The sequence below is a fragment of the Maylandia zebra genome, linkage group LG19, assembly GCF_041146795.1.
Source record: "Maylandia zebra isolate NMK-2024a linkage group LG19, Mzebra_GT3a, whole genome shotgun sequence".
In the NCBI taxonomy this organism is placed as follows: Eukaryota; Metazoa; Chordata; class Actinopteri; order Cichliformes; family Cichlidae; genus Maylandia; species Maylandia zebra.
This window is the reverse complement of record NC_135185.1, coordinates 15,107,542-15,118,910: the sequence shown is the minus strand read 5'-3', so window position 1 is coordinate 15,118,910 and position 11,369 is coordinate 15,107,542. Positions and strand designations below refer to the sequence as shown.

At 42.0% G+C, this 11,369-nt stretch overlaps 2 protein-coding genes across 4 annotated transcripts; one reads left to right on the top strand and one right to left on the bottom strand.

Moving 5' to 3' along the window:
- The first annotated feature begins 976 nt into the window (after positions 1-976).
- bend3 (BEN domain containing 3) lies at positions 977-6,499 on the top strand. The gene is made up of 4 exons (XM_004559291.4): positions 977-1,144; positions 3,306-3,360; positions 3,479-3,657; positions 3,737-6,499. The coding sequence occupies exons 2-4, from the start codon at positions 3,309-3,311 to the stop codon at positions 5,960-5,962; spliced, it is 2,457 nt and encodes an 818-aa protein (XP_004559348.2). The 5' UTR covers positions 977-1,144; positions 3,306-3,308; the 3' UTR covers positions 5,963-6,499.
- Positions 6,500-7,551: 1,052 nt separating this feature from the next.
- On the bottom strand, positions 7,552-10,169 carry mtres1 (mitochondrial transcription rescue factor 1). Of its 3 annotated transcripts, none has more exons than XM_012921342.5 (4): positions 10,052-10,169; positions 8,691-9,135; positions 8,011-8,083; positions 7,552-7,937 (listed from the first exon to the last, which is right to left on the bottom strand). In XM_012921342.5, the coding sequence occupies exons 1-4, from the start codon at positions 10,068-10,070 to the stop codon at positions 7,755-7,757; spliced, it is 720 nt and encodes a 239-aa protein (XP_012776796.1). In that variant the 5' UTR covers positions 10,071-10,169; the 3' UTR covers positions 7,552-7,754. The 3 variants fall into 3 exon arrangements, with proteins under 3 accessions (XP_012776796.1, XP_076733429.1, XP_012776797.1); XM_076877314.1 differs by lacking the exon at positions 10,052-10,169 and adding an exon at positions 9,811-10,045; XM_012921343.5 differs by lacking the exon at positions 10,052-10,169 and adding an exon at positions 9,831-10,045.
- Between the last annotated feature and the right edge of the window lie 1,200 nt (positions 10,170-11,369).

Here is an 11,369-nt window from a genome sequence, read left to right as displayed (position 1 = left end):
GTATTTATTGTATAGATTCTATTTCTACTCTGTAATTGTATTTCTACTCTTGTATGTGCTTACAGCCTGGGCCTTTGAAATAAGTCAGGATGGATCCCTTGTTTTCATACACCAATTTTCTCTTTTTTCAGACCATTCTCCTGAAACCCTGGAGATGCTTGTGTATGAAGATCCCAGTATTCAGACTAGTCCATGTCATATTCAAGCTCTGCTTGAACTCCAATAGGTCATTTTGAGCATGTTTACATGTCTAAATGCACTCAGTTCCTGCTATGTGATTAGCTGGTTAGCAAGGTTATTATAATTAACTAAAACTAAATTAAAAAGTTAAGTTAGATGCAAAAACAATTTTGCAAAATGAGCATATTTCTTCCACAAGACAACTGCCTTTAAAAACTTGTGTTTTTATTGTAAGCATGTACTCATTTTCCTAAATCTTCCCTCTGCCATATGTCCTCCGTACAGTAATAATAATAAAAAATAATAATAAAACTGAAACAAAACTGAAACTATACTGAAGTAAAAACAAAAAATTTAAATGAATGAAAAATAAAAACTAATTAGAAAATGCAAAACTAATATTATATTATAAACTATTATAACTAATATGAGTTCAGAGCAGTTGAATAAAAGTGTCCAGTGTGTGTGTGTGTGTGTGTGTGTGTGTGTGTGTGTGTGTGTGTGTGTGTGTGTGTGTGTGTGTGTGTGTGTGTGTGTGTTAATTCATGGGATATGTTTTATAACGTTTCGTGATTGTGTCCTTCGCGTGGGCTAACAGCTGCTCAGCATGTTGAGGATTATTTTTTTATTATTCGGTTATTTATTCAAACCCTTCTTTAGCTGGAGGACTCTCAGTTAAATACAAGTCAAAGAGTGTAACGGCAGCCCTGTGCATTTACAATGTAAAACTGTAACTGTGGTCCTTTTTCTTTTTTTTTTCACCCGTCTCTTCTTCCACAGCTGTGCGGAAGTGACACAGCAGGCGCGCGCCCGTCACGTCACGCGAGAAAGCACAGGAGCCGAGCGAGAAAAAAAAAACACCAACAAGAAGAATTACCTTCTTTTATTACCTGCGGAACAAACTGCCGTGATAGTCCGCGGACATGTCACTGACGGTCCCGGGGGGAGGCATGGACTAGTGAAGGTGAGCTCAAACCGCTGGTCACGCGGGTTTTCGGTTAATTTAGCGAGAGTCGGGACACAGGAGGAGGAATAGGACGGGGGTAGGAGGGAAGGTGGGGGCAGTAAGGCAGGCAGTCGTCCACGCAAACGTTGCCGCGTCATTAAAATTCACAAACAAAATGTGGCGGTGTTATAGAAACGAAGCGTAAAGACGCGCAGTGTTTCTGAAAAACACCAAGTTTGTAGAAGAGTTCGGCCCACACGGCGGCTTCGGCTCGTGTTGTGGTTCAAGGGTTCATGGGCGGAAGAATGAGGAAGTAGCGGGTTATGAACGCTGGAGGGGAGCTGGGAGGGAACTCTGTATGGAGGCATGCACCTAAAACGGGCTGACTTTAGGTAACAGGGGGGTCAGAGCTGTGCGGGCATTAACTACGCGTTTATATCAGCCTCACGAGCCTGGGATAAAATACTCAGGCAAACCCAGAGGTGTGTGTGTGTGTGTGTGTGATTAGCTACGAGGCTGCAACCGGTCACATGGTGTTTGCTATAAGGGTGATACGCCAGCCACAACATGTATGTATTTTAACTAAAAGCAGTAGTTTATAAAGCAGTTATCAAAGTAGTAATCATCAAGCTCATTTTAGGCGTCATGTTTGTAGTCTTTGACTCCACTAGCATAGCTTTGCATGATTCACAGCTCAAAAAAAAATCATCATTAAATCTTTTATTTTTAAAAAAAGAAGCATGTGCAAGAACGGTTACAGATAGTTAATTACTCCAGTTATAGAGCATTGTGTTTACATGTAAGAAAACCGCAGAGGTAACCAAGTGTCCATTGTAGTAGACTACATTTAATATTGCTCTCTTCCAACGTGGACCACCTCTGTTTTAATTTTCTCCACAGGGAGCTTAAAGGATTTTACCATCCAGATAGAGTTTGAAGTATTTAAAACAATTTTGTGATGATAACTTTTCAGGGAGCTTGTAAATGGCTTAGGTGCATCAAAAGCATTTCTGGTGCTTTCTTAAATTTAACAAAACATACTGAAGATCTGCAATGGGCAGATTAATGACAGAGCCAGTGGTTTAGTGGTTTTGCTCTTTAGTTTAGAGCCAGTCATGGGCATGAATGTCATGATAATTTTGGGCTTTCAAGTATTTCTTTGAACTCTTCGAATTTATTTGAATGGTATCCCACAAAACAAAAAAGTATACATATACAGACTCTAATATATAAAAACACCACTACTAATATGCGTCTGGCATAGTTTTGTTCTGGTTTTGCATATTTGACTGGTCTTTTTGGCGGGATCGGTAGAGGTCATTTAGACTGGTTTCCTGGCATGGACCGAGCTTTGAAGCACAATCCAAAGATTTTCATTACACAAATGTGAAGTTGAAGAATTTGGAAGATGGTCCTCCTCTTTCATTATTCCATCCACTTTGTAATTCAATGAAATACCTGTATCACTGGCAGGACAACAGCCCCACAGCATGATGCTATCACCACCAATTGACATTTAGTTCAGTGCTCTTAGGTTTGAAAGCCTCACCTTTACTCCTGCAAACATACCTCTTATCATTGTGACCAAATAGCTCAATCTTTGTCTCGTCGGATCATTAAACTTTTTCTCCAGAAGATATTTTGGGCAGCTGCAAGTTACAGTCAAGCTTGAAGGTGTCTGTTTTTGGAGGAGGGGCTTCTTTCTTGTTCAGCACCCTCTCAGTCCGTGTGGCTTCACTGTAGATAGTGTTGCTAGTGTTTGCAGTTCATGGCAGGCTTAAGCATCAGTGTTTTCCGGGTTGTTCCTGAACATCCAGACCAATTTTCTCTCATCTGTGGATGACAGTTTGGGCCTTCTTCCAGACTTTGCAAAGTGATAACCCATATGAGTAAATTGTTTAAACAATCGTACAGTGCAATTTACTCATCTGCAAAGCTACAATTGTCCTTAGATCTTCCTGTCTCTTTTAGTACACTTTTATCTGATTGGTTGCTAATTGTAAAGAGAAGATATGAACAACAGTTGGACAGGTACATTAGCTAATTTTAGCGTTAATAACCTTTCCGTGTAATTTATCCAAACCTAAGAATATGTGTATTACACACATTACTGTCACATTGTTCCCATTGATGTATTAAGTGTGTGCATATTAAGTAACTTTCTGAATTTTTTATCTAGGCTATGAATTCCCGTGAGCATGGGGAAATCTCAGATGAAGCAATGCTTGAAAAAGGCAAGTTCTGCATTGTTGTCTTTGCAGCTACAGCAATAAAAATTCACAGATTAACAAAGTATGTTTTGGTTTATTTTTGTAGTGTATGCAGTAAAATAAATTCTGCATTATTTTGCAGAACACAAGCATGTCCAAGATTGTAAGGAGGAGACAGAGGACATTGCTATTAGTGAACAACCTCAGGTACATGGAGGGGGATCTTCTGGAGCTGCCGAGGCTGGGAAACGGTCATCTGCAGAGATGGGACCTGAAACAGACCAGTCCACTAGCAGCAAGAGAGTCAGGGTGTCTAGTGAGGTAAATGAAGATCAACTCATGATTAAAACAATACCTTATATGTTATTACACATCCTTGACTGACATTTATTGTGTCTAGATGAGGCGGCACTTGATAGACGAGAGCAGCAGGATTGAACCTCTTTGCCTCACCACAACCGGAGAGAAGAGAGACTGCATCCAGGAGAAATCTAGAGTCTCCTACAGAAAGCCTCTCTTCAGCATCTCCCACCGAATCTCGGAGAAGAGGACCACCCCGAATCTGGAGCAGCAGGCAAGTCTTGGCAGCTTGAATCAGCTCAACAATATGCTCTCATCCAAGCTCCAAAATCCAGAGCAAAATTGCCCAGCAGAGCCCATCCCCTCCACAGACACTTTAGGCCAAGCTTCCACAGCGGACCCCAGCCTTTATCCACTGATTGAGAAAATGTTTTTCATTCTCAACACTCTGAATTCAAGCATGACGCAGCTGCACAGTAAAGTGGACTTGCTGACGCTGGAAGTCATGAGGATAAAGAAGCAGATCAAACCGGCTGAGATGGTGACAGAGTTCCAGCCTCCCCCCGAGTATTTGCTAACCAGCGATGAATTGAATCAGCTGATGGAGCAGACGTCAAGTGCTGGGGAACTGGGCTGTCGACTGCTTGTGCATCTGTTCCCGGAGCTGTTCAAAGCAAGGGAGTGCTCTCACGACTGCATGGCGAGCAAGAGAACGCTGGAGTCTCTACATCTGCAGCTTATTCGAAACTATGTCGAGGTGTGCTACCCCACGGTTAAAAACAACAGCGTGTGGCAGGAAGAGTGCCTCCTCCAGATTAATGACTTTTTTAATCGCTTCTGGGCGCAGAGGGACATGGAAAGTGCCCGGCTGCTCAGGAAGCAGGCGGGCACAGCTGGTGGCGTAAAAGCTGAGCAGCCTCAAACCTTTCGTTTCATTAATGAACAGGGTCAGGAGGAGCACATATCTCTAGATCACCAACAGGGCAGCCTGGCTGGTTCAGATGTCGGGTTTGGTACACAAGCCACAGAGGAGTTGGATGAGTTCTCCTCCCCAGAAGACTTTGTTGTTTTCCTAATTCACCGTCTCTTCCCTGAAGTTTTTGAAGAGGGGAAAATACCAGAAGACTGTGGCAATTTTAGTAGTGTGGGACAGCTAATTCTCGACTCTGACAAGATGGACATAATTAGAAAGTATATGGAAGCGAATTTCCCTGATGTGCCTGAGGACAGCTGGCTGCAGGTGTGCATTCAGCATATGGAAGACGCACTTGAGGGTCCTCACAGTAATGGCAACGGGAGTGAACCGGACAACATCAATGAGGAGGGCTACGAACTGGCCAGTTTTCCTGAAGATGTTTCAATTATCAAGGTTCCAGAAGTGAGTGAATATGAAAGACCCAGTCGCAAGTCTAAAAAGTCGCTGCTCACGCCTGTAGATTTTGACAATCTGGAGATTCCTCTGCCTGACTTTACTGTTCCCCAGGAATACATCCTGTCCAGGGAACAGCTCAAGAGCAACTATGAATGTAGCTTGTCCGTTGGGAACTTTGCCTCTCGGCTCCTGGTGCTCATGTTTCCTGAGCTCTTTACCTACGAGAACGCTAGAAAGCAGTATAACTGTAGCGGTTCTCTTGGGAAAAAGCAACTCGACCCCGTTCGCGTAAACCTGATCCGTCATTACGTGCAGTTGGTCTACCCCCGGGCCAAGAACGACAGAGTGTGGATGTTGGAATTTGTTGGCAAACTTGACGAGCGGTGCAGGAGACGTGACACGGAGCAGAGGAGATCCTACCTGCAGCAGCGCAAAGTGTACGGTCAGGAGACAGAGCAGGACTTTCTCTGCCAGCTGAACCAGCTCCATCCCGATAACGGCAGACAGGATCCAGATATTCCCTCTTTACCTCCCGAGAAAAGTAGCAAAGACTTCTGCAAAATCCCCCTTGATGAGCTGACTGTGTCCAAACCAGATTTCCCTGTTCCCTCCGTCTACCTACTCTCTGATACCGAGGTACGGGAAATTGTCCAGCAGAGTCTCTCTGTTGGGAACTTTGCTGCCCGCTTGCTGGTGCGCCTCTTCCCCGAGCTCTTCACCCACGAGAACCTGCGGCTGCAGTACAACCATTCAGGTGCCTGCAATAAGAAGCAGCTTGACCCTGTTCGACTGAGACTGATCCGTCACTACGTGGAAGCCGTGTATCCTGTGGATAAGATGGAGGAGGTGTGGCACTACGAATGTGTGCCAAGCATTGACGAACGCTGCCGGCGCCCCAATCGCAAGAAGTGTGACATTCTTAAAAAGGCCAAGAGGTCAAGCACTGTGTCCTAGTTACAGTACTCTGCAGTTACCCAACACTTTCTGTCATAAAAACAGTTGCACAGTATATAAGCTGAAATCGCATTGTTGAACTTCTACACACTGTCCTCTGTAGGAAGAAGCCAAGCTGTTGCGAGTTTCTTTAGTAGTATTCTTACTCATATTTTACCTTTTTGGCTACAGCAGTAGATGTTCTAGTTTATGTAGTCTTTATTATTGTTCGATAAAAGTTACAACCGCTCCTATTTATAAGCCAAACATGTCATAGCTTCTCTAACATACTCTGTTGATAAATGTTGTAGCCTTATAACAATAATAATGATAGTAGCTAACAGCATAGATCACACATTTGCTCTATGAACAGAAATCAAATCACAAGGACGTGATATATTTCCATCGCAGTTACTGATGTAGCATCGTGCCACCACTGTTTTAATAACTATGTGCTTATGTTAAGCCTTCTTATAGAAGTTTATATTATAAAGATAATTTAACATGACAATGGCTCATGATAACCAGTTTCTAATAAAACCACAGTTATAAATGTGACATACAATCACAATGTTTTACATAATCGCACCAGAGCAAGTTCAACATACAGAGCATAGCCTTTCTTTATCTGGTTTCACTTACCCGTTAGGCTAAGAGGTCCCTTGAAGGTGATTATCAACTTGAAAAATCAACCCAATCACATGACATTGGAGACATGTTTAAGTCTGTTAGCAGATGACTGATTTTTATAGATAAAAATGTGATTTAAGGTTGAAAGCAACACAAGTTCTGCAGACAAATTAGCAGTGTGTGCGTGTGAGAGAGAGAGAGCGCTATTAAATGTGTGCACTTTAAGTGCTTTGGTCAGAAAGACTTGCTGTATTAATAACATTAGCAAAATGTCAACTTTATAAGTTAATAGACTTGAGTGTCTTGGACTGAGCAGGCTACACGGTGGTACATGGAGCATTTCTGCTCTTAGCACTCAAAAGCACTTTCTACTGCAAGCCACATTCACACAGTGCTTTATTCTATACCTTTAAGTGCTATCACATGCAGATGCACCAGGGACAATTTAGGGTTCACAACATTGCCCCAGGACACTGATTTGCAGCCCACTTATCGCCCACCAACCTTCTGACTGGTGGGCGACAGGTGGTGCTCCATCTCCTGAGCCACAGGCATCCAGCTCTTAGTTCCATCATTAACATAAGAGAATCAGATGAATTGCACTTTTATTCCATTAAATTAATGTTGAGATGTGCATGAGACAGTTTTAGTTCTCATTTTTTCAGGTTAGAGAGAATAAATTAGAGCTCCAAAAGTACAAATAAGGGGTCCTGTTTTAAGAATCATATAAAGTGCTTTTTTCCAGCCAACAGGATTAAAGCCGGATATTTCTTACTCATGCTTATAAAAAAAATAAATATCTATTGTATATTATATACAATAACATTTCCTTATTAATATTTGGGGATATTTAATAGAAATTTAAAGTTATTTATTTATTCCTGTATATTAAGTGTTGGCAGTTTCAGTTCTGAAACCATGAAAAACACCACACAGCTTTCCAAAAGAATTTAAAAAAAAATCCACCAGGACACAAATGGTGAAGTCTAAACCCTCACAGTGCACCTTTATTGGGGGAGTGTCACACTATAGAAGGGCGAAGTACACATTTAAGCACAGTGAGAGTTGTGAGCTCTGCACAACATTTTTGTAATCCATTCTACATCCACCTCATTGGAGAGCCACTCAGTGCTGTTGACCTCACAGGCCAATGGCATTACAGTCAGTACGGTCTTAGGCAGATTCAAGGTTTAAAGGCCTCCTCCCTGGGAAGCTCAAGACATTTCCAGCGCCTTATGGCAACTTTGTGCTTTTCAGTGTTACCAGGGTCAGTAAAAACCCTTCTGAGGATAACTCTCATCAATGTAACAGTGTTTGTTTCTGGGTTCTCTGACAGGACCAGGTCCAGGGTGTCCCCCAGTTTTACCTGAGAAAAGAACAAAATATGAGGAACACTGGATTACCTAATTCGTGCACTGTCGTAAGCAAGCAGCACTCACCGTTTTACTTTTCTTGATGAGTTTCTGTCCGTTAAATCTGAGCTTGTTGTTGTAGAACGCATCTTCAATTTTACTGTGACAAGACAGAAGCACGTTAGACTCTGGTATAATGGTGACAAATGTTGTGAAGTCCCTACTGTTTGCAGTTTTGTGCGTGTGCCTTCTTTCTATGCGATTGTGGCATCGAGGTATGGTCTGTGCCTCAGATGCACGAGGGAAAGGTGGAGCTGGATGGTTGAGATTGGGGGACCAGTTTGGGGAGAGAGGCACACCTGGCGTGTGGCTGCCAATTATTCTCTTTTCTTATATAGTAGTTGTGAGACTGGAGAAGGAGGAAGACAAAGAGTGAAGCACAGTGGCAGTAATGCTCAATTGCTGGGCAATCGATGAAGCAAATTTAACTGTGTAGAACTAAAGTCGTCCCCTCTTTGTGGATACTATGGGGAACCTGCTACAGTGGTTAAAGGGAAAAACAAAGTTTCTTGATGAGCTCACAGTGTGCCACTAGAACAGCTTGTGGCACACTGAGAGCACCCTGGCACTGATTCTCCACGCCATTTCCTTATTTCCTGTTTTGATTATGAAGTATGGAGGAAAGAGGGCAAAATCCTGTTTATCTTTAGCAGCAACTTAATCACTTATCAACACCCACCCAGCCTTAGATTCTTATGCTGACTCACTTGCGTGCCATATCCAGGCCAGCTTTTATAATGACATCGTAGCGGAAGGACTGAACATATTTCTCAATGTCTTTATAGTCCTTGGGTAGATTTGGGTCCGAATCTTCATAATCACTGTCCTCTGCGTCTTTATCATCCTCATCTTCCTCTTCCTCATCATATGCACTTGAAGCACCTTTCTTCTTGTTGCTTTTAAACCTCAAATGATGAGCAGACCAACACCTGAGAGCGTCTCTTCCACGGAAAGCAGGCCGGTGACAGCCAGGTGTCACAGGGAAGACCGAGTAGCCGCACAGCTGGCGTGTATGAATGGTCCTGGGACACCATTCGGTCTGCCTCAGACCATATCCAGTAGCTAGCAGGTGGCGAGGGCTCAACCTTCCAAGCTGCCTCATGGCAAGAGCTTGCACCACTAAACTCTGCATGTTTGTGCTCCACCCAGTCACTGAAAGGAAGGAGGAGATTGTCAAAACAACAACAACAAAAAGGTTCAGTTAATTAATTAATATGGATTCAATATAAAGAGCCACGGTTCAAGAACAGGACTCACGATTTCTGTCTTTTTACTTCATGATCATGTGATATCACAACATCTATTAAATTTAGAAAACAAAAATAGAACCACTTTGAATTCATCTTTATTTTTTGTGTGTTTTGGATCATCTTTGCAAATTCAGTTAGAATAATGACAAGTTTAGGGAGGCTGACAGGCTGCATATGTTGTGTTATCATCTTCACACAGCAGAACATCTGCCTCCTCACCTGATCCATAATTTTACACACACTTTTTTAAACTGCTGAACATAAGTTTAGATCAGCTGGATTTACTGTAATCTTCAGAATAAAAGCATCAATTTATTTCAGGCTCGGCTAAAAAAAAAAAAAAAAACTAATTTCAATTATTTTAGTTTAATAAATACAAGAAAAGGATCAAATGCTTCTTCTTGAACTAACTGACCGGATTAAAAGCAATGGTTAAGCTTTACTATTTTAGTCGACATGCGTTTGTTTATTCCGGAAGTACTCAGTAAGGACGTTCTTTGGTCGTTGCTGACCTCGGATATGTTACGTTCTCACTAAAGCGGGCACGTTTTATATACATCTCCTGCTTTTCACACACTTTTATGTCATAATTGTTACCGGTTGCTGTCTCCGCTCAATGTTGAGGTTAAAGTTGAAGCCAAGCGGACGCAGATACGGGCCGTTAGCTAGCTTTACTTTTCTCCGCTGAGCTCGTGGACTCATTACTTCAACCTAAGCGTGACCCAGCCCGAGCTTCGTGACCATCAAACGTGGCACAAACAGTTTTTATCGAATGAAAACTTAACTACGAGTTTCCTAACACGATGCAGGACACTCACCTATGGAATAACCTTTCATAGCTTCTTACTGTACTTCGTCGTCTCCGCTGCCGTGGAGTAGACGTGTGGTCGCCGATTTAAATATACTGCCTCCTACGGCACCGGTGGATTATTACATGTATGGCCGAGGCAAATGGCAGTGAAGGAATTTAAACGCAAAATGGTTCAATCTGGGAAAGATCACGTGTCCTTTTTTTCAGGAATCTATAGATTTATATTTTAAAAATGAAAAACTTAGGCAAACAACTCTGGGATGAGTAACCATGAAATTAATTAAATATTAAAGTTTGATTCATTTAATAAAAAGAATATAGACATCGTTTTGTGATATGTGGCATTCTTAAAGTAGACCATACAGCTCTGTCCTAAATTCGGCCAATGAGGATTTGATTACTCACCAAACACTGTGCACCACTGCTTGCAAAACTCAAATTTGGGCATGTTGGAAGACATTTATGCTCCATTTAATCAACCCTGAAGCCACTCTCAGTTGCTTTTTTGATATAATAACAGTAAAAGACATTCCAGCTTCTCCTAAAATATAACAGTAATGTGTAATTTACCACAACAACTTAGATGTCTCTTATAAATAGAAGGCATTGTCATAATGTTGCAGTTGTTGGCTCATCAGAGCAGGCAGGTTTTCCCGTCTTTGATGTTCAGTTCTGGTGATTCTGTGTGAATTAGTCTTAGTTTCTAGTGTGGTCTTATGGTGCTGTAGCCTATCCGGTTTTGATGTATTGTTCATTTAGAGTTACTTTTCTACAAACCTTTATTGCAATGAGCGGTTATTTGAGTCACTGTTGCCATCCTCTCAACTCGAAGCAGTTTGGCCATTGTCCTCCATCTTCTGGCACCAACAAAGCGTTTTCTTCCTGCATGTTTTCTCTTTTTCAGACCATTCTCTGTAACCCAGGAGATGACTGTGCGGAAAGATAAGCAGTTTCTGGAATACTCAGAGCAGCCTGTCCGGCACTAATTACTGTAAAAATCAATGAAATCAGCTTTCTTCGCCATTTTGTTGCTCAGTGTGAACTTCAGCAGGTCGTTTTCATGTCTTCATACCTAAATGCACTGAGGTATTGTCATGTGGTTGGTTGATTGGATATTTGCATTAACAAGCAGTTGAACAGGTGTAGTAGTGATTGTATGTACAAGGTGGATGTAGTCTCTCTAAAGTTAACCAGATTTTTGAAGATTCAACTTTTGCATTTTGGCAATTTGCCCATCTTTTGGTTATCAGCCAGTCTGCTTTGCCAGCAATTCACACATTATTAAATAAAATTGAAACTGAAGCAACTTTAAATAAACAGGGGTT